This window comes from Cupressus sempervirens, chromosome 11, assembly GCF_028749045.1.
Source record: "Cupressus sempervirens isolate cs-2001-9-10 chromosome 11, ASM2874904v1, whole genome shotgun sequence".
NCBI classification, from domain to species: domain Eukaryota; kingdom Viridiplantae; phylum Streptophyta; class Pinopsida; order Cupressales; family Cupressaceae; genus Cupressus; species Cupressus sempervirens.
The window spans coordinates 771,844,808-771,871,832 of NC_143128.1; the positions used below are offsets into that span (position 1 = coordinate 771,844,808).

General features: G+C 35.3%; 1 protein-coding gene across 1 annotated transcript in view; it reads right to left on the minus strand.

Moving 5' to 3' along the window:
• Positions 1-1,384: 1,384 nt before the first annotated feature.
• LOC149531889 (uncharacterized) overlaps positions 1,385-27,025 on the minus strand; it is a 31,112-nt gene continuing 5,471 nt past the window's right edge. The window contains exon 3 of the mRNA XM_089810582.1: positions 1,385-1,934. Within this exon, the coding sequence (XP_089666708.1) occupies positions 1,751-1,934 (184 nt within the window). The 3' untranslated portion in view covers positions 1,385-1,750. The remainder of the gene's footprint in view (positions 1,935-27,025) is intronic.

Here is a 27,025-nt window from a genome sequence, read left to right on the forward strand (position 1 = left end):
ACACACACACACACACACACACATTTACCAATAACCATAAGGGTCCGTGTGAGCAGAATAGGAATACGTATTCTGGAATATAACGTATTCCTGTTCTCCGTTTGGTTCAGCGAGTATTTGATGGGAATCCGCAGACCGAAAATTTATGTTTTCTAAAATAAAATAAAATGGAATAGGAATACGTATTCCAATACCACCTATTTTGGTGGAATTGCAAAACTCCATTTTTGGGCCAAAAATGGAATACGTATTCCATTTTTGGGCCAAAAATGGAATACGTATTCCATTTTTGCTTCATATTCCAATCTCGTTTTGGTGCATCCAAACAAGGAATTCACAATTTTTGGAATACGTATTCTAGAATACGTATTCCTATTCCGCTCACCAAACGGGCCCTAAAAGATTTGTCTTCATTTCAATTCAATCCGACTGAAGCTACAACCTTAACATATAGCACAAAAGATTTGCAGAATTCAACAGTCGAGAAATCCATTAATGGAATAATTGTGATGTGTGCTAGGTGAGTGGAAGATTTGGGAAAAACACTCCATCAATTTCCAATACGGCTGGCATATTGAGCTCATGCAATGTTCCATACTTTGCCCAAATTTTATAGTGAGGTGATGTTAGAAGATTAAATTACATTTATACAAAAAAATTGTAGGTTAGATTATAGTAGTTAGTATATAACAAATACAGCAAACTTTAGTTTTGGGGACTTTCTGTAAGTGACTGGTTTGGCAGTTGAGTATTTGTTCACAAGAATGGCTTTATAACACAATATAGGTTCTGTAATATCATCTTGATTGAATTGAGTGAATGGTGATGAAATCAAATAAATAAAACATTGCACTTATGTCCAGCAATAACATGATTCAAGTTCTACTCTTCTTTATGCTCTTAACATTTTCAACAGTCTTTTGCTGTTTATGGTTCTTTCTAGTACCTGTCATGCATGTTTGTGTTTGTTTGGGTTTTGTTGCTTTCTAGTATATTGGATGAATCCCTTTAATAGACCCTTGATATTATAATTAAAAAAGAAAAGAAGAGGGACTCTGCTGAATCTATCTCAGAAAAAATGTCTGTAGATGCTTGCAATTTAAACATTAATTAACCGAATCTAGAATTTAATCATAAACAATCCTGCCACCAAATATCAATAATGTTAATTTCACTTGCAGATACTGCTGTTCAAATTTCTTGGTGATGTGCCATGACCAATTAACCAAGACAGCATCTGATTATTCTTTGAAAACACTAACATGCATTTCGAAATTATAGCGAACATGTATACCATACAATTCTCTGGCCTTCTATAATGAAGCCAAGCCAGAGCCTGTTTAAACATCAAGTTACAAAAAAACCAACAGAAGGCTCGTTCCCATGCGCAATAAAATTTTATTTCAAAAAAAATGAATTGTTTAGTAACAATACTTTGAGCTTCTGGCTTCCACCAAAAATCAACATCTTAAAAAACATAGGCAGATACCAAAACTATCACAAGTGTACTCATATTTTGTGCCATTGAAATTACAAGACATGAACTGCCAGCATTCACCGAAAAATTTATGTCTTAAAAAACAACAGCACAAATCAAACAAATCAAAAATTTAACATATTTAGCACCTCCTAGAATATGGGTTTTTTAATAACATATTCTGAGGTGCTGGCAAAACAAAAAGTAAAATGGCTCAAAATTGACTTGAGTTATTCTAAAATCTAGAGGTTACTCATTTGTGGAGTAAATTACTCAAGGATAATATCCAGTCAATGTACCTCTACCAATAATTTCTCCCACACAGAACAATGCATAGCATTCTAAGCTGAACAAGGCTGCCACTCCAACCTCTTCTAACTTTAGATCTTGTCTGGCCATTGCTTTCTTCTTCAAAGCATCAATTTCCTTCCAAAATGCTTCATTGCGATGAGGCAAACTGTAGAAGTAAGCAAATGAAACAATTAGGCATATAATGAACCACATAAGCAATGGAAATGCATAAACTCTAAATCTTTTACTAGTTATTTAAAAAAGTAGAGCTCACGATTTAGAGAACTGACAATGCCAGAAACACAAACACTGATTAAAAAGAATATTTATAATTCACAGCTTTAAAAGTCCACAGGACCAACAGAGAACAATCTAGCTTGTTTTGTATTTATACGAGTGTATGTGTGTTAACATGCCAATAAAGAACTATGATTTCGAGCGGTCATAAGCACCGGTGTATAACTTCAGAAAAACCTAATTTGCTGTGTTGGAAATGGAATAGGCATTATGGATACAGTCGGACTGTTAGTAGGCCTCACTAGGCTAATCCAATTGTTCTGAATTCAATCCCTATGGCATGCAGACCGCCAGAAGATGGATGGTCCAAAACCAATTTCAATGGTGCATCTAAGGGCAATCCGGGTCCATCTAGGTCAGAGTATGTTGCTTGGGACTCACGTGGTTGCATTGTAGCAATTGATGCCAAGAGGTAGGGAATATTGAAAAACAATGAGACCAAAGCTCAAACAGCTCCCATGGCTGTTCAGATGGCAGAAAAAAAAAAATTAGTTATCAAGCTTCGTCTCGAAGGCAATTATTTGTTAATTAATAATAAAAGGTCAAACACTAGCATTGAAGATTTAAAGTAACAAAAATTGATAAGTAGGAGATACTTTTCCACAGCGACTCAAATTCTGATATTGCTATCAGTATTTAACTGTGTAGTTTGAGTCAAACTCGTTGACTCATGTTTCATGAGTAGTGATTCACACAAATCCATCTCTCATGAGAATAAATGGAACACTTAGCACTCATTGGTTCTAGATAATGCTCACAGACGTGAAACACCGAGACTTCCCAAGAGGTCACCCATCTGAGTATTACTCCAGCTCAAGCACGCTTAACTACGGAATTTCTTCCATGGTTAAACTTGTTAAGTAACATGGATCTTTTCTGCAAATGTAATAATATGACCATTGTGATTGATATGTTCCAAATACAAATTTGGATCTCATATAAATATGAGAGGAGATGAGGTTTAATCATCATTGATTAATACATATATGTCATAATATAATTAGTATAATATATGTATATATACATATTAATATATATATAATATATAATATATATATTATATACTATAATATGTATGTTATATACTATAATATATATAATAATATATATTATTATTACATGAATATGCATATATATAGAAAATGATGATTTACCAATAACAACAATGTATCTCAGTTCGAATTTATCCGACTGAAGCTACAACTTCAACACTCCCTCTTAGCTAGGGAGGATTCATAGAACACCTTGTGCTCTCAGAGTCTCGAGTATATGAAGAGACATCGTCTCAGTATGAAATTCCAAGAATGACATATATAAGGATATCAACATAAATCCATCAACACAAATATATATATTAACACATATTACATATGGAATTTGCTTCAATTCACTATGAGGCTAAATTTCTCAACACTCACTCTTTAGCAAGGAGAGAGTTTCAGCAATTATAATACAAGATTTGTATACCACCTTAAGTGTGGTCTATGATAGATTTAAGTTATGGTGTCCGGCAAGATCTGGCCCGAAGAACCATAACAAATTGATTTTCATGGTGTCTGGCAAAATCCGGCCCGAAGAACCATGAAGAGTTCATTATCAAGGTGACCGGCAAAATCTGGGCCCGAAGAACCAAGATAACACTTGCTCCAATACATTTCTGGTGTTAGGACTATTGATAAGATTGTCGCCTTACAATAGTTACCTTATGTTCGTTATCATAACTTCTAGCACTCCAAGTCAGCAACTTAATTTAGTCCGCTATGATAATAGGTCCAGCTATTGATAAGATCGTCATCTTTCAATAGCTCCCCTCTAAATATAAAAATCAATGAACGATCGTCACCTTTCATGACATAATCACAACAACATCATGTAGTAACTCACATGATATCCACCATGAACCAAGTCAGAGGGTGGACTCATCCACAAAGTATTGCATCTCAAAATTTCTCCCTCTGAACAATGATCCTGGGAAGTCAGGTCCTATATCTACTCCCTTTGAGACTCTTCACCCAAGGATGCCTCTCTGACTCTCTCTAAATTTGATATTAATCTTTCAACCTTCAGTGATAAGTCAATATTTCGTCATGATGTATATAGGGGTAGGCCCATCAAAATCATGCAGTCACATACATGTATTTTTAGACTCCCTATGAGTATCAATCTTCTAAGCTCCTTCGTTGCTTTAGAAGAAGTGTCATACTCCCTCTTAATGTAGAAGAATCTCATAATCTCGATCTTCAAATATGTTTGCTTCAAGAGCCTCATTTTAACAATCTTGATCATGAGGTTCTTTGGAGCTACTATTATTAGATTGTCTGCACAATATTAGGTAGCATTATGTAAAGTACCAACCTTTTTTTCCTATAAAAATATCCTCAACCATAAAAGAAAAAATCAAGGCAAATAACCCTTATAGTATATATGGAATTACAAATAAGAGAGAGGCTACAAAGAGTAGGTAAATGTAAAAGATAATAACACTTATCTGCACATGAAGATTCAGAAATTGTCTTCTTAGATTATTTGAGAATGGATCATCTCCTCTCTAAATAAGGTTCAAGTGGGAATGGAACATTGACTATTATTCTCCCCACAATGTAAAATTTCCACTAATTCTTATATTGTTGAACAATTTTGTATCATATATGGCAACTCCTTTCTAAGTTCCAACTTGCTCTTTTCAATTATTGAAGGCCCAAACATTCATTTTCGCTTAACAGTAGAATCGAACATGTCCTTCCATTTTCTCAAACTTGTCCACAATATACCAATATCTTGATTTAGTATGATTGTGCCACATGAATGAATCTATAGCTCATATGTTGAGTTTCATTCATCAAAGAGAGACTCGTAGATGGTTCAAATGAATTCTTAAAAGCTTCATTGACGTCTCACAACAACTCAATTTTCCTTTGTTCATGCAAAGGTATTTGTTTGATCTTTTGATTAAACCTATATTACACATATCTTACAATCTATTTATTCCAAATTTATATCATTGGTGAATCCATCACAACATGGTTTACTCCCTTCGAATCAATAGGACCAAGATTGACTGAATCATATTCTCTATCTACTCCTCTTTCAAGTTGTCTCAAATGAAATGTCAGGCTCCCTCTGAATCTCAATTTTCCTCTTCTTGCAATAATATTTTCGAGGAAAGAAGATCAAGGCAAACAATACTTATAAAATAGGAATATTAGTAGTTTTAACTCATGTCGATTACTAATAGTACCATAAATATATTTCTCATGATTCACATTATAATTCTCAATTATATTGATATAGATTCATATTCAATAATCTACAATTGTGAGAAAATAATTTTCTCATATATAAAATGAAAATTCATAATGCTCTAATTATATAACATTTAATCTTTATATAATTTCCAATTAATATAGATCAAATAAACATCTAATTTAAATATATGTGAATATATGTATATTTAATCTATGCTTTCAGTATATTATTTCTTCACCTTATTATCAAGTATAACCATATCATATTGAACATATAAATAAATCTTTATACAATATTCATTATCACTAAAACTTATCTTATGTTCTTTGATATACTATTTCCAAGGTTATTATATCTCCCCTTATTACATATTAAAAATGCAAAGAACTTAAACAATGAAGAAAAAAAATTTGTATTACACCATTACATACTTCCCTTAGTTATAACTTTTTGTACCTTAGTATGACATGTCCAAGTATGCAGTCCATTGGCAGTCCATGTGGCATTTTTTTCTTTGGGTTCTTTTCTTTATATGCGCTGGACTATTCAGGATTCATGATGATGTAATGAAACCAATTCACAAAGCTCGAATGCAATATAGCGCTGCAAGTCATCAAACTATAAAGGCAAGCTATAAAGACCTACCAAAGAAATTTTAGTCGAAGATGATAAGTCTGATCACACTCAATGGCAAAACCCGCTTAGTAGTTGGATGAGATCATTAACACATAGATCTTATTCATCTTTCTCCAATATGAGTGCCATGTGGGGGTAAATGGCCTATCTCCAATTCATGTTCAGAATTTCTAATTTGATCCATCTGCAATGCCAATGTTTAAACTCAAAACTTCTCAATGTGATTCCTCTTATCGGGCTCGATGCTCTAATATAACCCATCCTTGTCTAAATCTTGGCTTGAGTGATAAGCGGGTTATCAAAACACTTTCTCTGCATTCAATTTGATGATGTGGGGCGTACTCTAATTCTCATCAGATTTCAAACTTTATATGTGTTCTTTGATGTGATTGAGATTATGGTATTAATATACCTTCTCTTTGATCAAATGACATGATTTCTTTTCATTGTTAGCTGACGTGGACGCCTTCTTTCTTTATTTATCACCGCAAGACATTTGGCATTTACGAGAAACCAATCTTTCTTGAGCCTTGGAAACTTCTAATCACTCTTATTAGGTTGACGTGGCACATTTGGCATGGGTTCCCTTCATTTATTCCTTGCAACATTTTAACTATGCATGAGGTGTATTTTTTGAAGAGAATACATAATCATACCTTTGTTTTTTTATTGTTTGGGGCAGATTTTATTCTTCCCTAATACCCTTTATTTACTCTCATTAATTGATTCGGCCCTTATTGCCTTATCGATGCTTCTTACCTTAATCTAGTGGAGGGTCTCTCTGATGTGGCATATTAGTTGTCAATTTTATTAATTCATCCTCCTCTTTTTGTTCGGTGGTCCCATCTTAGCATCATCTTCATATATGCTATTGGTCGACTTGCGAAGGTGGCAATAGTTTCCCTCGAGTGGATAATGAGTTTAAGAGAAACGTCTCTCCCTTGGAGCCATTCCCTTTATGTAGTTGATAGATCTAAGTATGACTGCATATATCAATTACTCTCTATTGTGATTGGCCACCAATGATCAATCGATTAAGAGATGATTATTCTCGGTGGCTTTGGGTAGTACTGAAGCGTCTTACATCTTGGGAGTTTCTTCCACCGACAAGGGACAAATCAACTAATCCAGAAATGCTATATGTCATCAGAAACAATATTCATAAATAATGCAAGCATAAGTATATTTCTCAATTTCTCTTTTATCGTTTGTGCCCTGCTCTGATACCATGTTAAGTAACATGGATCTTTTCTGCAAATGTAATAATATGACCATTGTGATTGATATGTTCCAAATGCAAATTTGGATCTCATATACATATCATCATTAATTAATACATATATTTCATAATAATAATTAGTATAATATATATGCATGTGTGTGTGTGTGTGTATTATATACTATAAAACATATTATTATTACATGAATACGCATATATATAGAAAATAATGATTTACCAATAACAACAACGTATATCAAAGAATTTATCCAACTAAAGCCACAACTTTAACAAAACCCACTCTGCTTGCAACCCCATTTGCAAAACCTTCACCGAGTATTGTGCCTTATGAACCATTCTTTAGAAAGGCCCTTAAGCCCATCAATTGATATGTAAGAGATTTTTTTCCACAGCAAGTCAAAATGTGATATTGCTATCAAGATTTAACTGTGCAGTTTTTTAGTCAAACTCATTGACTTGCATTTCATGAGTAGTGATTCACACGAATCCATCTCTCATGAGAATAAATGGAACACTTAGTACTAATTGGATCTAGGTGATGCTCACAGAGGTGAAGCACCAAGACTTCCTGGAAGGTCACGCATCCCAGTACTACTCCAGCTCAAGAGCATTTAACTAGGGAGGTTCCTCCATGGTTAAACCCACTCTACTTGCAACCCCATTTAGTAATAAAAATTATTGAAATTTTCTTTTGTGACTTTGAAGATTTTAAAAATCTCCCATGTGAGGAGGAAGGGTAATAGGGTGGTGGACACCCTATCAAATTTGGGAGTAACATTAAATATGGGAGATAATGGTGAAGATTGCGGATGATTTTTGAAACATCTCATTTGTGCAAGAAGATGGCCCATATACTAACATTTATACATAATATGCTTTGAGGAGCGTGTTCTAATGATAACTAGATTCTTTGGTATATGTGGGGACTCATTTAATCGATCTCAAGCCTTTTTTAATTAATGCATTTGTGGTGAAGCGGGTGGTGATAGCAGTGTCACAATCTAGCAGTGGTAGAACTTTCAGGAAGGTTGCGTTGGCTTTCTTATGAAAGCCTCTTTCTTATTTTACAGGGTGAAATACAAGATGGACATATTCAAGGACTGCAGGAAGTGATGTACCAGATCTGAATTGCACTACAAGGAGTTCAAGGATGAAGGATGAAGAAGATCAAGTCAAGATATCAGTACAAAATTCGTATTAGACTCTAATTTCCGGCATTCAAGAAGCATATTCACATTAGAGTTGGTCAAGTTAAAGGACAACTCAAAATCATAAGTGAAGACACAAGATTAAATACAAATCAAGACAATTTCTTCCTCGATTTGAACAAACCCCAAATATGAAACATTGTCCCCAGATCTGAAATAAGAACTCCAAAGGATGGGAATGTCATTTCTAGATTTAGAAAGGGATTTGATTGCATGGAATGGAATCAAGAAATAAAGAGGTCTAAGTCATCCAAATAAAGACTCAACAAGATCGATGGAAGAACTAGAAAGCCAAGGACGAAGTATATTAAAGGCAAGGCAATTGAAGAATATGAGCCATCACAATTGACAGCTTAACAAATATTTCTCATCATCAAAAGGGGGTATTTATCAAGTTTAAAGGATGAGCATGCTGAGGTGGCAGCCATATCAACAACCAAAGAGAGTGTACCAAGTGTCGAAGTGGAGCTACACCATATCATATCTAGATTCATTGAATCTGCTGAGAGAGAAAGGGAATAAAGAGAAGAATATTCTTAGAGATGACTTGGTGTAAATGCAAGTGGCATCATTCTATTAGTTCATTAAATGGTGGCTTTGTCTGTTTTCTTCTTCTACAAACTTCTACCTAACCTCTCTTCTCATCAGCCCACAAAATAATGTAATTATTTCATTGGTGCATCTTCTCTAGTGGTTATACCTAATTGTCAAAGTACTACCAAAATTTATCTCGATTCATTGTTTTGATTGCATGGTGAATATACATGATCATTTTTGAGTATTGTGTGGTTCTTCGCATGTCTCACTACAACTACGATTTCATTTTATGACAAGTAGAAGTGGATGGATGGAAGATATTGTTGAATGGTGATTAGCAGTGAAGCTAATGTCCATACCTTTTGGTGCTTGCTGATTGTAAGTAGTAATGCAAGGTTAGTCTGAGCCTCAATTGCAAGTGTCTAACTTTTATTGGAGATGTTCATTTAGATTGCACCTTCATAGGGTATTTGGTTGAATGTTAACAATGTGAAAATCATTCTCACATTCGAATACAATAGCACCCTCCTATGCTTGGTTGACGCGGAAAAGCAAGGATTGGTTAGAGGCTCACCCCATCATCAACATTGTCTTGCACTCTTAGAGTTGGATAGAATTCCTAAACCCTTTCTTTTGTAGTTTGTTCAATTCGAAGTGATTTGAAGTTGAAGAGTTGATATCCATTAAATGGACAGTGTAAGTCCCTTTGTGATAATCAGCATATCACATCATAAAACTAAGTAAAGTCCATGACTAAGAAGGAAGCTTGAGGTTGTCTCATTTGATCATACAATCCAGACACATTGTTTAGCATATGAGCATCCTCATTCAAGAGGAAGTTGAGTATTTGGTGTTTCACTTTGAAACATTGAGTATTCAATTTTATATGTCATAGTAGAACAAGACTTACATCAATAATGGGCAAATCTTTCCACGAACACTCTCTCTTACCACTCTCATCCATTACCATCAAAATTTATAGTGAACTTTTCAACTGACACACCAACAAGGTCAGCCACAGAAAATAGGCATTAATGGTACAAATTCAGACACCTCGAGAAAAAATCCACGAAGTGGTCCACTCCAAGAAGCAGAGAGGCCCCAAATACATCTCAAAAGATATTTTCCAAACAATATTAATAATCCATAAGCATCACAACTACATCCAATGCCAAACCCAAAGGTAACGTGTGTAAATGCATTAAAAACAAGTTATTAAACGGTCCAAAACCATTCTCTAATGCATGACACACATTCGGAAGCACAACATGCCATAGACAAAGCACCATAACACTCTTATCCCTCCCCTTAACCTATATTTGGGCCCAACCAACATGAATCAAATCATCACAAAACCTGAGATGACCAAAAACCAACACAAAAATCAGAATAGCCAATATGAGAACAACTCTTCACTTGCAAAGCAAATAAACAAGAGATATCTGAACTCAAACATCTCATAAACCATGTAATGGCTACCCCTAGTTGACCTTTCAGATTTGTTTTGCCAGATTCTTTTAGGCCTATTCTATGATTTTTTTTTAATGATTATTGGTACTTGATTACTAGATTTGATTAAATGTTATTTCATACTCAGTTGATTTATGTGATGAGTTAGTTATTTCATGTGTTCAAGATTACTTCGACGATGATATATGTATATTCATTTAGTAATTTCTATTATCTCATAATGACTAGTTAGATGAATTATTTATAAGCAGTTCTATGGTTACTTACCCCATACTTGCATGTGTATGGTGTATGTGTATGTTTTTTTTATGTTTGATGTTTCTAATGTGGTTGAGGGAGGGAGTTGTAGTCACCTGCTAGTCAGGATCTACACGATGCACCACTTCCCGCCATTGCCTATTTAGTTTAGACTATACGAGTATGTCCATGTGTCGATTTTATGCAAATTACAAATATCGGGTATTGACTTCCCTGAATTGCCAGAATGAGCATACCCTATCGTAGTATCTAAATGGTATAAGTGGGGAATTTATTCTTGAGTCCAAATCCTAACCTAAGCCAATTGTCCTAGAAAGTAGGACGAGTATCTAAGTTGTTTACCCGTCTGAATTCGTCAAGTGACGTGAATTCGCGATTCTGACCCTAGAGTTTGATTTTGTTCTTTGTCTTCAGTTGAGTTGTCGTATTTAGTCTTTTGGCTCTGGTGTGATTTCCAATTGTAATTAAATCAAATTTAAAGATAATTTATTGATTTAATTTAATGAAAATTTTATAAAGAAAATTCAATATTTAATTATATTTAACTAATTGAGAAATTAATTAAATAAAAGAATTAAATTTAAAAGATTTTATTAAAGTTCTAATTTTGGCGTATTTATATTTATTTAATTTAATAATTATCATTTAGGAGTTTTATTTAAATAATTAGCTCTAAATAATATTATTAGTTGAATTAATAAATATATTATTTAAAACATCTTGTGATTTAATAAGAGAGAAAGCATTAATTTAATAAAGTTTATTTTAATTAAATTGCATAAAGCTTGTGCATGAAATTAAAATAATAAAATAATAAGGAAAAGGGGTTTCGCGTGATTGCACAATCGAAGCCCTGATTTAGGGAAAAGCTCTTTATTAGGAAATCAGAGCTCATTTCTCCACACATAGGTTTGGAGGAGCCAATTTCTGAGAAGAGGGTTTTTGAAAGAGAAGGAAAATTCTTGTGTGTTTTGTGCGTTCATTGTTTAGCATCGCACAATTGCACAATCGAAGCCCTAATTTAGGGAAAAACTCTTTATTAAGAAATCAGAGCTCATTTCCTCACTCACAGGTTTGGAGGAGTTGATTTTCGAGAAGAGGGTTTTCGAAAGGGAAGGAAAATTCTTGTGTGTTTTGTGCGTTCATTGTTTAGCATCAAATCCAGGTAGGATCTCGTTAGTTTTGCACAGTAGTTCTTGCATCGAAAATATCTATCTTATTCGTGTCTGATTGAAATCGTTTCAAATTATATTCAATTTGAAACCCTTGCTTGTGAAATCTATTGTTCTTTGTTTTCGAAGACATCTATAAATGAATTGAAAACTTTGAAACCCTTGCTTGTGAAATCTATTGTTCTTTGTTTTCGAAGACGTCTGTGAATGAATTTCATATGAATTTCATCTTTTTTGAAACCCTTGTTTGTTAATTAAGGATTGTTACAAATCGAGTTATGGTGTTAGAAAAGAAAACCCAAAATTTTTAATTTATCTCAGTTGTTTATCCTAGGTTTCTATATTAGATCTATGGTGAAATTTTGATTAAAAATCATAGTTACACTGCCCTGGGAGACGAGGAGACAGGGGGACGAGGGGACAAGTTTTCGAGACGGGGGGACAAAGGGGCCTTGATTTGGGGACAAAGGGGGACGATATGGGGACGGCGGGGGAGATGGGGGGGTGGCGGAAGGAGCAGGGGTGTATATACTATACATATGGTACTTAAAATGCTAGTTATGAAAAGATGTAGTACAATTATACAATATAAGATACAAAGATGTAAAAAACTTAAACATTGAACATTGCATTGAAGTTTTCAATTGGAACATCATGATTCATGATCAAATGAAAAACAAACAATGAACATTGAACATTGAACATCAGCAAATAATAAATATTAGTCTAGACTCTATATATCAGCATTCAGATCAATAGTATAAGTATCTAGATTCTACCATCTAATAGTAATCACTGATCATATGAGTCATGACATAAAAATGATTACAATAAGTATCATGTGCCATGAATCATGATATCAAAATAAGTATATAATGCAAACAAAAACTACAAGTCTCCAAGAGTCCAAATCAAAATGTCAAATCAATGAAGGAGACTCCTTGGCGTCCCCCCTCAATGAAGGAGACTCCTTGGCGTCCCTCCGCACCCCTACACTCAGAGACGTCTCGCCGTCTCGGAGACGTCTCCCTCGTCTCCGAGACGGCTAGAGGTCTCGGAGACGTCTCGCTGTCTCTAGCGGCGGTGGCGCTCTAAGTGGCACTACCCGAAATGTCGAGATGCCGTCCCCCCGTCCCGAGGACATCCCCATCTCCGAGACAGCCCAGTTTTGGGGGGAGACGCGTCCCCGTGTTACACTATTAAAAATATATATATATATAATATATAAAATTGCCACAATAAATACTGTGATAATTTTATATATATATATATATATATAACAATTTGCAATTAAAAAGAAAGGACCTTCAAAGGTATGCGTTTTAAACAGGGGAGTGTTGGTTTTAATGTTTTTTTATTGGTATGTGTTTTAACACGGGGGCTGTTGTCTTGTTTTTTATAAAAAAATGAAATAAAGACGCCAGCCACCAACCCCCACCTCCCTCCTCTCCTTTTTCTCCCCGGCAACGTGCGTACAGTCTACATGGCAACTACAGCAGTGGCACTGCCAAGGCAGTATTGCTGAAAGTCGGCGGGCTATAAACGTATGGTAAGTTTGTTAATTAATTTTTTTTAATATATTAACTTTTTTAATATGTTGCTTTTTATAATGTTTAAAACTTTAAATATTAATTATTATTGTTATTAAAGTATTTAATTAATGTTATTACTAATTAATAAATGTATATTATTTATTAGAGATTAATAATTATTATTATTAATTTGATAATTAGTATTAGATTTTAATAAATGTTTAATTAAAGATTTGTATAAATGGAATTATTTTTAATATATATATGTTATATTGAAAATTATAATCCAACTGGGAAAATCGATTGTTTTAATTAAACCCGGACTTTGTTCTAGATGGTTCAATTTCATATTTAAAACTGATTCCTAATTTATAAGGATTTTTTGGATTAGTTGTGAATTCAAAAACTTTAATATTTATGGTATTTGGAAAAAGAAAAGTGAAACCCTATTTTTGTATATCAAACCTCTGTGTTTTGGAAACCAAATGAACTATGAAAACAAATGTTTAAAAGACTCAAATGAGATGTGTGTGGTTTTACATTTGGGGTTTTATGTTTCAAAGATTTTTAATGATTTGTTGAGAGTTGAGACTTGTGTGGACTCGAGAATGTTAGCAAACATGTGACTTAAAACAAAATGGAAACTGAAACCCTATCCATTGTAATACCTGAAAACGAAAATGAAAACTTGAAAACCTATAAGTAAAAATTGTACTTTGGTGTTTTCAAAACCTAAGGAGTTATGAAAGTTACATTGTTTGTACTTTATGTGATGTCTGGTTTACTGATTTTGGGTTCGGGTTTGACTTAGTACTTTGACCAAATCAGGATGTTTACTAGAGGCTTGGGGATTTTGTTCTATGATGATGTTATACCCGACCACGGTGATGTGTCATGTGTGTTCTATGATGAGTTTGATCAAGTGTTTTGTTGTGCTTTCCAATTTCTTGTGTAGAATTGAAGTGAATGGTATGACTTTTCTGGTATAACCTTTGAGTCTTCGATCAATTATCTTTGGATTGCTTTCCAATTACTTGTTTAGGACTGAAGTGATTATTGTGATTGGTTTTTGGTGATGTCATGGGTTGGTATATGTGTACTTATTTTTGGATTGTTAGGATGATTGTATTAGTGAAATCTAAGATTTTGATTAGTGATATTTCAGTGCTTTCCAATCGCTTGTTTAAAACTAGTGTATTTTATGATCTTATGAGATTTTTGTTTTTATTGAGCTTAGGGTAGGTTATATGTATGTCATGTTGGGAAGCGGGTTGCAATCGAGGCCGGAGCCCTAAAGAGGCTGCTTGGGTAACCCATTGTAGGTTGTTTTAATAAGTGATAACATTTCATTAAATGGATTTTTAAAATGAATTAATAAGAGCCATTGTTTTTCGTCACCCATGCCTCGAGTGCTAGTATAGGCTAGGATGGGAGTAGAGAGGATGCTTGGTTCCAACCTTGTTTCATTAGTATGCCTTGTCTGTATGAAAGGATACTAGTGCCGCATAGAGACACTAAGGGGCCGGAGTCCAGAGACGTTGCCAGGGTAACCTTAGAGTTGGCTCATGCGATGACACTTGCCCACTTACATAGTAGATTTCCTACGTGTCTTTCTTGCCTTTGGGATTTGTTGATACTTGTGTCTTGGTACCCTTTGAGATAGTTTGATTTCAAGTGTTTCCTTGACCTAGATGTTGGTTATAACTTGTATTTTGATATCCGTATGGGACTTGATTTTATCTCCTCAGCGTGGTGGGAGTGAGCCATTAAGGTTCCACAAGGTCAAGTGGTAGTACATTTTTCTTATACCATTGAGATCCAACAATTGGATGTCATTGTTGGAGGTGCTTGTGTAGATGTTCCTTTCTATTTGATCTTGTATTTCTGTTGGATGATTATACTCTTTTGTTTGTATTTGTTTTTTAGAGATCTTATGAGATGATGTATATTCTTCAAGTTGTTCATACCCTGTGACTTGTACAGCAGATGATCATGCATTCTAGTTATGCCAAGTGGCATCCTTTGTAAATGTATATTATTTAATTGGAATCGTACTTGTGATTATTCCATGATGTAGATTTTGGTTATGTGTTACATTTAATATTAATAAACTTATACATGTGATTCAATGTCATGGGACCCTTAGAAGATATAATTTGTTTATGATGGTTGTTATGTATGTGAGTTAGTGCTTCCGCTATTTTATCTCTTGTTATTATTGCTTCCGCTATATTATATTTGTTGTTGTTATTTATTGTCTTTCAAAAAAAAAAGTTTGACAAACTTAGTGAAACTTCAAGTTAATTTCTTTTGGGTTCCCTAGCAGAGCATTACAAACCATTTGAGAATGGTGGAAACACAGCAATGAGAACTTGTTACAAGTGTTGGAACCAATCTTGTACAATGAGGAAGAAAGGGAATAAGTAGAAGAATGAAGTTGGGTCGGATTTGATCTCTAACTGCCACTTGTCCACTTGATTCTTCATCATCTAATGAAGCAAAGCCTCTCTCATCGCTCCCCAATTGAGAACCAAACAAAATCTCATTATTTGGCACAACAAACTTGTCAAATATCTCTCTAAAATTATGCGAAAACCCCTTTGACAAAGCCAAATCTACCGACAAAAACACTACTAAAAGTCCCACCAAATGTATGCAATGACAAAATTATGGTGTTGGAACTTTCATCTCCACATTTGGCCCATATCCAAATCACGATTTTTCCAAATGATGCCTCTAACTATCATGATAGAGCAACAAACAACCACGAAGGAAAAATAGTTTCAAAACCCCTGTTTAAAAAAACTCAAGCATAACTTCTTACCATTAACACCTACACATGTTTGGACTGCAAAAAAAAGATAGTTTGTCTTCTCCCCTTTCCAACAATATATAATAATTATAGGTTTGACGAAGATTCAAACTAGAAATTCTCCTCTCAAAGACGAGCAACAAAAAAAATGTGATGGCTTGCTCACAAAATATTTGATTTTGTTATAAAGTTGAAACTTTATAATATGAGCAACTTCACTTTGAAAATGCGTGGGGCCCACTTCATTTTAAATCTTTTGTAAAAAAATGCCTAGTTGTGCGTTCAATCTTGGGAAATAATGGCATGGTCAAACTAGTCAACTCTTGACGTGACACGTGGCGCACTTCCATTGGGTCGTAGAGTCCTAGTCACTACAGTTATCATCCATATGGGTTGCCACATCACCACCACTGGACTACAAGCGGGGACCACACACCACTTGTCATAATCTCATAACTTTGAAGGTTTTTGGCCTAATTATGCTTTGAGCGCTAGAAGTTGTGACTAACCACTAGCATTTAACGCAACCTCACAACCGCCAACTACAAACTACTAAGAACCCTAGAGAAGTTGCGCTCAACTGTGGGCGTAGCATTGCAACCATTTTTCACTAACCTCACATGAAGCCCCACTATGTCATGCTCAACTACTACATAAAGCGCGTGCAACATCACAACCAATACCTCAGTTTTTCACTAACCTCCCATGAAGCCCTGCGATGTCGCGCTCAACTGCTACACAAACTGCGCACAACATCAGGACCACTACCTCATGACCGCCAGCTTTCCCCACGAAGTCGCGCACATTGTTTTCCCTGCCACGTTTCAATTGTCTATTCGCCCATCTACATGCCATATCACATCTGCATTCTGTACCAAGTTGTTCAAAATATACATTATACCACCGGAAAGTTGGTTGTGGGTCCTGCACATAAGCCTTGCTTCTCAAAAGGCATCTGTCTTTAAGACAGTTGTTTAATGATTTTATATAAAAACATTGATCCATCCACAAGCAATGTGGGACAAATGCTCAAATGCATTTGCCTACAAACAACGCCTCTATAATATGAAAAATGCTCCATTGAATATGTGATTTTCACAAAGCAAAGGGCACAACTTCCTGCATCTCTACATGTATTGCCCAATATAGCGCCCATCTCCAATATAAGAGGTCATAACTTCCCCAAATTGTGTATCAGATTCTGCATTGAATCGAATGAAAAAATCACTTGAGGAATCAATGTTGTGTCTCCTGTTATCATCGACATCCATTTTGACCCACAAAATGGCACACCATCCCTTTGGTTTCCTATAACTTCTCAAGGTGGATGAGACTCCATCCCTCGATGCCCATGCAAGCTAAGGGGATTCGTTTCAGATGAATAAGAGAAATCATTCATCCTCATCATTGTTCAATGACTCTCCATACGAAACCCCTTTAAGAAAATCCATTATGGCCTAACAGAGGTCATCGCAAAATGCAAGCCTCGATTTGCAAGGTTCTAACAGGCTTGATCAGTCATTTACTTTCATCAACAATGATGCTTGAGCAGCCCTTCTCAGAGTCATCATTTTTATTTTTATCTGTTAAAATCTGTGATGACACTTTCCTTACACACACATCGGGCTGAGGAGATCCAATGTAAACTAGAAACATGATCCGCCTATAATATCTTTGACTTGTGTCGCTCGACACTCCCAATGAAACTTGCAGATTAACACACTTGAAGTATTTTCAGTATAGAACACAGAGATGAAATCAGTTTGGCTTCATCTATCACAGTTTCAAAACTATAGTGCCAATCAATCTGTAAAACTGATCTGCCTTATCATGTTAGAAATTGCAAACAGATTTGTCATAAGCTGAAATTTCAAACATAACATGTCTTTGACCTCTAGAAAACAATGGTATAGGAATTTTTACATTTCGATCAACTGGGTCAAAGTTATGATTTTGCAAAAAAACACTTTATTGTCATTTGCAAGGCCCAAAAAGCATGTGGTTCGAAGTGGGTTCGAACTTGGTTCTTTTTTGTGGCCTCTCATTGTCATTGTCTTTGTCATTTATTGAAGAATTTGATGCCAATACCATTGTTGTTGTTGTTGATCCCGTGGGCCTTAGCTCTATTGTTCAATCAACTAATGCCAAAGAATAAGACGATGAAGATTGAAGAACTTAGAATATTAATAGATTTTTATTCCATTAGTTGAACAATAAACATGAAACAATAATACTTGAACTTGATGCTATGATTTATTTTTAATGTTTTGAATCTTTGATGTTGCACTAAATGGGATGATCTCTATGATTACAAATTTATGGTGTTTTTGTTGTTTAAATGTGTTTATGTTACTATGCTACATTCTAATTTTAACTCATGCTTCATAAATATGTATATATATAATTTTTTCATGTTTTTTGTACAAACAGACCCAAACAATCCCAAACCCCTTTACAAAATTTTGACAAACTTGCAAAGCAGTTCTCAAACTTCGAACTCGGAACCGAACTCAAACCGGTAACTTAGCTTAGTATCCTTCTCAATCCTCTTTTTCAAATCTTCTTCCTCAATCAATGTCATCGCCTCAAGAATATTCTTAATCCTTCTTTCAAATCTTCTTCGTCAATCAAAACAAGAAGTAATCCTCTTTAGACAAACATTATTTCAACACCAAAAAAGGTTGACATCAATGACAAACCATAATGCTAACAATCTTGACCTTTATAATTGATAGCAAAATCAATGACCTTATCAAATCCTTCCCAATTTTCTTCTTGCTCTTTGACATAAAGCCCAAAGGGTGAGCAAGATAATCCCCCTACTTGAGAAAACATCTTTGCTGCAATCCAACTTGTAACTTAGCATTGCTCTTCCTAAGAAGAGCAATAATATCAATATCAATCCAAGAGACAAATGATGGGTCGTAGATCTCCCCCTGTTCAACCTTTGGCATTGATAGCAACACCAACAACCTTATCAAATCCTTCCAATTTTTCATCTTGCCCTTTGACATTAAGGACAAAGGGCAGGCTAGAATACTCCCCTATTTGAGAAAACATCTTTGCTGCAATCCAACCTATAACTCAGCATTGCTCCCCCCTAAGAGCAGCCATAGTATCAATCCAAGACAAAAAACATGGCCAAGAGTTCTCCCCCCTAGAAAGATGCATGCCATTTATGCATCCAATTTGTGAAGGAAGGGGTAATGATCCCCAATTTCTATCAAAGACACTCAAAAGTGTCCTTACCTGGAGCTTTAGTTAAAAAATGTCTACAATTTGTTCCTTGGTGGGTACATACTCCAAATTCACACCCTTATCAACAACCTTCTCTCTCAACTAATGATATAGTATAGAAATATGTTTTGGTCTAGAATGCATTACTGGATTCTTAGAGATATTGATGGCATTTGTGTTATCACATATTATTGGAATTGCCTCATCAAAGAATACCTTTATATCCTTCAAATTTTGCTACATCCAAATAATTTGTGCGCAACAAGATGGTGCTGCAATGTATTTTTCTTCTGCCGTGGATAAAGAGACTAAATCTTGTTTTTTGCTTATCCATAAGACTAACCTCTCTCCGAAAAAGGAAGCTCCACCACTTGTACTTTCCTAATCATCTATACATCCTACCCAATCAACATCTATAAAAGCTTCCAATAAAAAACAACATCTTTTTTGTACCATAGCCCAAAATATGAAGTGCCTTTCAAGCATCTAAATATCCTTTTAATTGCTACCTAAAGATATGCCTTGGACGAGCTTGATACCTGGTAACAAGGCAAACAACATGCATAATATGTGGTCTTGAAGCAATCAAATATAATACTCCACCAATCATATATTTGTACAATTCCTAATCAACTTCCAAAGAGCACTCATCTTTTCTAAGCTTACATCTAGTAGCCATTGATGTTGCCACCAGTTTTTATTCTTTCATTCTAATTTTCTTTAGTAGCTCCTAAATGTACTTGATCTAATAGCTGAAAATGCCATTATCCTTCTGTATAACTTGAAGACCATGAAAAAAGGATATTTCAAACTTCTTTTACACTTCTTAACAAACTCCTTGCAAGCATTGTCATTTCCTCCAAATATAATATCATCAACATGTGCTTTTAGTATCAACAACTTATTGTTTTTGCAATTTTAATGTAAAGGTTATTGTCTATTGTACTTTTGCTAAAATGTTGTTGCAGTAAATACTTATCTAACTTGGTATGTCATGTCTTATGGGCTTGTTTGAGACCACACCATGCTTTTTTAAGTCCGCAAACCATGTATAGATCTCCGAAAAGTTTAAAACCATCTAGTTGTTCAATGTAGACTTCTTCCTCTATTACTCCATTCAAAAATATAGATTTAACATCCACCTGTTAGACTTTTAAACTTTTGTGAACAGCAAAAGCCAGAAAATCTTAAAGGCTTCCTTTCTAGCTACAGGGTAAAAGTTTCTTCACAATCTATTCCTTTGACTTGAGTATAACCCTTGCAGACCAGCCTTGCTCTATTTCTGGTAACTTTTCCATCTCCGGTCAATTTGTTCCTAAATACCCATTTTGTTTTAGTTACATTTTTGACATTTGTCCACCAATCTGTAATGATCCCATCTTTTAGCAGTTGACCAAGTGTGTGTGCGTTAGCCTTGTTCTACATGGTCCCGAGGGCTAACGAAGGGTTTACTGGGATCCTGGAGTGTTTTGGCCTAGTCATTTCCAGTTTGGGCCAAAACGAAGTTGATTTACAAAGTTTCAGGTATACTTACTATTTTTAGTAAGTCGGCAGGACACAGTGCAGGTCAATTTTGGTGATTGGATTCGATAGTCCTCGGTGAGAGCTTTCCGATGAGCTATCACTCGCATTATTCGGAGTCCGATTGCTAATACATTTTAATGCCTGAAGTTTTATTAAAGTAACGTCTAATTTAATTGTAAAATATTAAAGTGTTACTTTAATATTTATTTTATGGTGATGTGTACCCAAGGGAGACATAAGGGGTATTTTAATATATGTTTTATATATTACACATCTTTTATCCCACATTGCCCATATGAGTTGAGCGGACCACTGGAAATAGAATAAAAGGAAGCATTTGTGGCTTCATTACACAGGTTGAATATGAGAAGAAATTGGTGTGTGAGTTGCAGCTTTGTTCTTGGCATTTGAGGACGTCTATCCTCTCTTGTAACATTCTAGACGTCATTCCCTTGGGGTTTGGCCTTTGGAATTCTTTCTTATTGGCTTCATTATCAGGCAGTTTAGTTGCATTTCCGGCTACAAGCAGATTTGGTATTTTGCTCATATCTTCTTCACTACTTGTCCGACGCTTATGCCGCTTTGAGGGAATGGTATTACGAAGGTAGTGGACTGATTGAAGGACAAAGTATTGTAGCAGCAAGTTCGTAAGCATGGGCTGGAGTATTATGACAATATTGCTGAAGTAATTAGTGAGTTGATAAATCTGCCATGTATTTGGTTTTATGAATTCTGAAAATAACATTTTATTAGCAGCAGTTCATTTCCACTTTGCATATTATTGTAGTTCCTTTCTTGTTTATGTTGTATGATACCAATTCCATGCATGAAACACAACAAACAAATAAACGTTTGATTTCCGGAGTTATAAGGGGTTTTAAGAAGTTGAATGCAAACTGTTTGACATAATTCCTTTCAGCAATTTGGTTTAGTTTTTTGGGACATCCAGGGGTGCCCATTACACAATCAAGGTACAAGTTTCCATGTTTGATTCTTTTGCATCTAACCCAATTCTTCTTTCATGGGCCTCTATCCAACTTTCATCCTTCATAGCTTCCACATAATTCTTTGGTTCTATTTTATAGAATAAAAAAAGGAATCTTGTCTCATCTAGCTTACCTTCTCCTTGTCTAAACACCTTTATCCTTATCTCCAATGATCTACTCCTCTAAATGATCTCTCTGCACATACTTAACAAGCATCTTTAAGGAATGGTCTAATTTGTTCTCGCCATTCTAAGAAATAATAGATGTTTCCATTTCTTATTACTTTTGCAATGAGTCTCTCGGACTCATTCCTGATCTCACATTTCCCTCTAAGAAAACTAACTTGAAAACCCTTGATACATAATTAACTAACACTCAAAAAACTTTGTCTTGATCCTTTGACAAAATATACATCAGTAACATTCTGCTTTTTATCAATTGAGATAGTTCCCTTACCACAAATTGGTGTTGAGAATTTGTCAGCAAATGAAACTAACACTCCATCTTAGTTTTCAAGAAGCACAAATAATCTTTTGTCCCGATTCATGTGAATTGGGTAATTAGAATCAACAATCTAGGACTTGGATTGTTCTATAGCATTTAGAGCAGTATTCTAGCATTTAGATTGGCATTGCCTTCATCCTATTGTGAAGTTTTCACACCATTGCCCCAAAATTTTGGGGACCCCCTTTTTCCAGTTGCCTTGGCAAGTTTTTTCGGAGTGGTCCAAAAGTTTTTGATTTGAAAATTTTACACTTTGAATGCCTTCGGGCCAGGAGGGATGTGGTTGGATTTCTTTTTTTCACCCGGTCTTAACTCAATTTTCTAGAGCATGTAATTTTAACCTTAGGCCAAATAAATTTCAAAGACAACAATTTTGATGGTTAGAACAACATTTGGCAGGATAAAATGGCAAATTTGGACTCGGACGGATTTTGAAAATTGGATATAATTGTATAGACTTGAGCATTTTCAAAATGAAGTTTTTTAGATTTAATTGTTTTGGAAAATCTTGAAATTTTCAGTGAAAGAGGAAATTTTTGATAACAAAATTGAAATTGGAAAATCGATTTTGGATGCTAGAAAAATGATTTATTTTGGTTAAAAAATTAAAATTGCGTTGCAAAATTGAAAGTGGATTAAATTGCAAAATCTCATTAAATTGGTTGAAATATTGCTTAGGAGATTTTTAAATGTTGAAAGAAGTTGGTAAATTAAAATTGAAAATCGATTTTGGCTTGCTAAATTCAATTTTAATGATATTTTTATTGCTAAAACGTTTTTAAATGAAAATTTTGGCATCTCCTAAGCTTCCCTTGTTTTATTTTGCAATTTTTTATCACAGCCAGCAATTAAATTGGCTAATTTCACTTTGAGCTAAGTAATTTTAGCATTGCACTAAAATCTGGGCCATTAATAAATATGCTAATTTAATTTTGCTTTCTTTCAAGGCAAGTCGGTCAGTTTAGAGGGACATGGAAATTTTAGTATAAGAGGGCATCCCCCCTCTCTCATCTCCTCATTCCATCTTCCTCCTCCTCATGTGTTGAGCGATTTTTCTCTAGAAGGGTAGCTTGCAGATTTAAGCAATTTTTTTGGGGCAGATTTTTCCTTGTTTGGTGGCATTTTTTTCCTTCAATTTTGGGCAAATTTCTCCCCTTAGCGATTTTTTCTGGAGCAGATCTGAAATTTTCTTGCTTAGGCGATTTTTCTTGGGGTATGATTTTCTTTCCAAAGGCTGCAATTCAACTTCTAGATTTGGGCGATTTTGCTTGATGAAGAGACTATGTGATCCAAGGGTTTGATTTTGGCAAATGTGGGCAATTTGAAAGAGGTCAAAGTTCTGATTTTTGCTAGGGCATCATTATTTGCAAGGAAGCTTGAAATTTCCGAGATCTGATCTGAATTCAAAAGGGGCCCGGTTATTGGCAAAGACAAAATTAAGGTAAAATTCTATCCATTTTAGAGGTGAAGATTGGTTTAAAGGCAAATTCCACTTCTTGTTCTTGCTTGGTTTCGTTTCCATTATATTCTTCTTGCATTCATCATCCACCACTTCATCATCCTATTGATAGATTGAAGTTTGGAGAGATAAGTGTAGATTTCATGATAGGACACTTGGAGAGGCAGAAATAAGCTAGACCACCCAAGGTTGAAGTTGGGAGATATAAATGTAGTGCATCCTAAGGTAACGAAGAGGTAGAAATAAGTGGTAGTCCCACCCCTAGGTTGGAGATTGGAGATTGATAAGTGTAGAGATAGGACTTGGCGAGACAGAAATAAGCTAGATTTCATCGATAGAAATAAGGTTGGAGATCGATAAGAGTAGTCCATATCACTTAGAACGAAGGAGCAGAAATAAATGTTTAGGATGATAGATGTTAGCGCAAGCAAGAATGCAAAGAAAGCGAACACCAAAAAAGACAAGGAAGACATGATGCCTAAGACCACCTTCTTCTCGAAAGTGAGGACCAATATCAGCACAGTAAACATGATATAGTTAAGGAACCGACTAAAGGAAGGACAATCCTCCATCGCAAAGAAAATTTACAGAAGCGGAATTGTAAACGCGACTGCCTTGCCTTATCCAAAATTGGTAATGGAGTGTGCATCCCGGTTTGATTTGGTTTGTAAGTCCATTTTTTATGAAGGGAAGAGAGTGTTAGCCAACATCGGCGGACAAGTGATCAAAGAAGCATTTAATATCACCCAGTACAAAGGCATGACAATGGTAATGATGGATCAACTGGCCTAGTCATTTGAGAATAATCAGGAGGCTTTCTTCATTCACCTAAAGCAAAATTGGTTGCACGAAGGCAAGAAGGGAGTTACCACATCATCAAGGCTCGCCATGTCAGATTTCAAATTAGAATATGGCGATCTCATTGTGCTTCTCAGTCGGAACATGGGCTTAGCTCAAGGTAGCAATTCGAGAACTGGATGTATTATTTTATTGATGGAATTGAAAATGGAAAAAGAAGATTTGATTGGTCTAGGATTATAAGCGAGAATTTAGAATTGCAACTTAAGACCATGCAAAATCAAAAGCAATTCTATATGGGATCCTACCTCTTTTATTTGATTTAGAGGCGGTGAAAATTGAAAAGTGAATCTTAAGGAATAGCAAATTTGAAGGAAGTGATTTGGAAATATTTGAGGCTAGAGACCAAAGGGATAATTCAAGTGGACAAGAGGAAAACGTCAATGAGAAAGAGTTTGGATCAAGATTGGATGAGTTGGGGAAGGTTGTCATCAAGAAGAAATATTTGGGCACCCTTGCCTCCCTCAATGCCTTTATCGGATATGCGAAAGAATATGAGAAGTATCATGAGAAAACACTACAAGCAGCGAGCAACATGATGAATTCAGCTAAGCTGAAGATGAAACATACATTTGCCTTCCCATGAAAAAAGTCAATGACAAGCTAGCCAAGTTCATTGCTTTGGCTAAAAAGATGAAAGAAAGGGGTAGAACTATATTAGAAGATCATTTGATGTAAGCCCAAGTGGCAAAGTCTCCTTCTTCTTGGGTAGGATAGGTGTTTGTTTGATTCTAACTGGCTACCATTTTGGTGTCTTCTCATTGGTTGCCACTCTCCCTTTTTTTCATTGGTCCATTGATGAGGTGGCGTCTTCTCATTGGCCGATGGGGTGGCAACCCTAATTAGGGTTTCTAGGATCCAAACTAGATCGTTGGTTTTGCCTCTTAATTTCTACCGTTGGTTATAATTTTGGCCTCTATATAACGCCATTTGCTCTCATTTGTAAAGGGTCGAAGAAAATTGTTGCTAAGATAATACCAAAATTGCCTCTCTTTATCATTGTTGTGACTTACATGGTGATTAAGAACATTTGGTGTTATTGCATAGTTTCTACTTCCAAATAGTCAAAGTTAGATTTCCTTTGAAGTTGTTAAAGTAGATTTCATTTTGAGAAAGTTGCTAAGAGTAAGAGTAGATGGATAGTTGCATGGTGATATTAGTGGATGTTTGATAGGGATCTATAAACTAGGCCACTAGCATCCTAGCGGCTGGTTAGGAAGCCTTGCATGGTAATCTAGTCACTTTCCCTTGAATCATTGCATCTATGGAGGTAAAGCCGCTGGTTAGCTTTCATTAGATTCAATCCCCTTCCATTTGCTAATCTTTCCATTCATAGGAGTAGGAGTAGAATAGCAAGTAGTTGAGTAGTTGGATTTCATTCTAAGAAAGTTAGGAAGGTAAAAGTCATTTGAACACGCCCATCGTAGCGACCCCCAAAATAATTTGGCACTAGAGCCTCCATCATCACCACCATTAACATCATCTGGTGCATACAATATCATCACCATCATCCCAAAATCCAAGTCATCCTTGAATGAACAACGTAAGGCCGCCTACGTGATTACCAACAAATCACATTGATAACTGAGTTAGTATCCATAGGTGTAAGGAACATTGGAGTTGTTCTCATATCTTCATGAGTATTTACTTTTCAAGAGAGGAATTGAATGTTTGATATCCCATATCAAGTGTTTGATTGCTATATGTTATGTAGTGGTACAAAACTAACATCAATACATCCTCGATGGCTAAGAACAGTACTTCATCATTAGAATCATTCCCTTCTTTATCCCCTAATAGTGAGATTCTATTGTGCAATAATTGGTATCTCTGCCAACCTGCCTACTGTATCTGCTAGACTTCTCATGACTTTCCTTTTTTTCATCAATGTTAAAATTCTTCCTCTCTTCTCTGAAAGGACACTGGGCAGCACAGTGTTCTACTCTTCCACAATTAAAGAAATAAAGGGCAATTTACCTTTGCATTTGTCAGACCCTTTCTTCAATTTCCTAACAAAGTCTGCTTTCTCCTCCAAATCAGAATCTTCTTCTTTTTGAGTAGCCTTGAAGGCAGCATATTTATTTTCACATCACCATATAGCTGATCTAAGGTATACTTGTCCTTATCCTGACTCTGTTGTATAGCAATCAGCAGGGTTTTGTAAGCTTTTGTCATTTTCCTCGTCATGTTCAAAACTATTTCACTATCTCCAAGCACTCCTTTGAAGCCTCTGATGGAGTTAACAACTTCATTTACTCAATGCAGATAGCCTTCAATATTC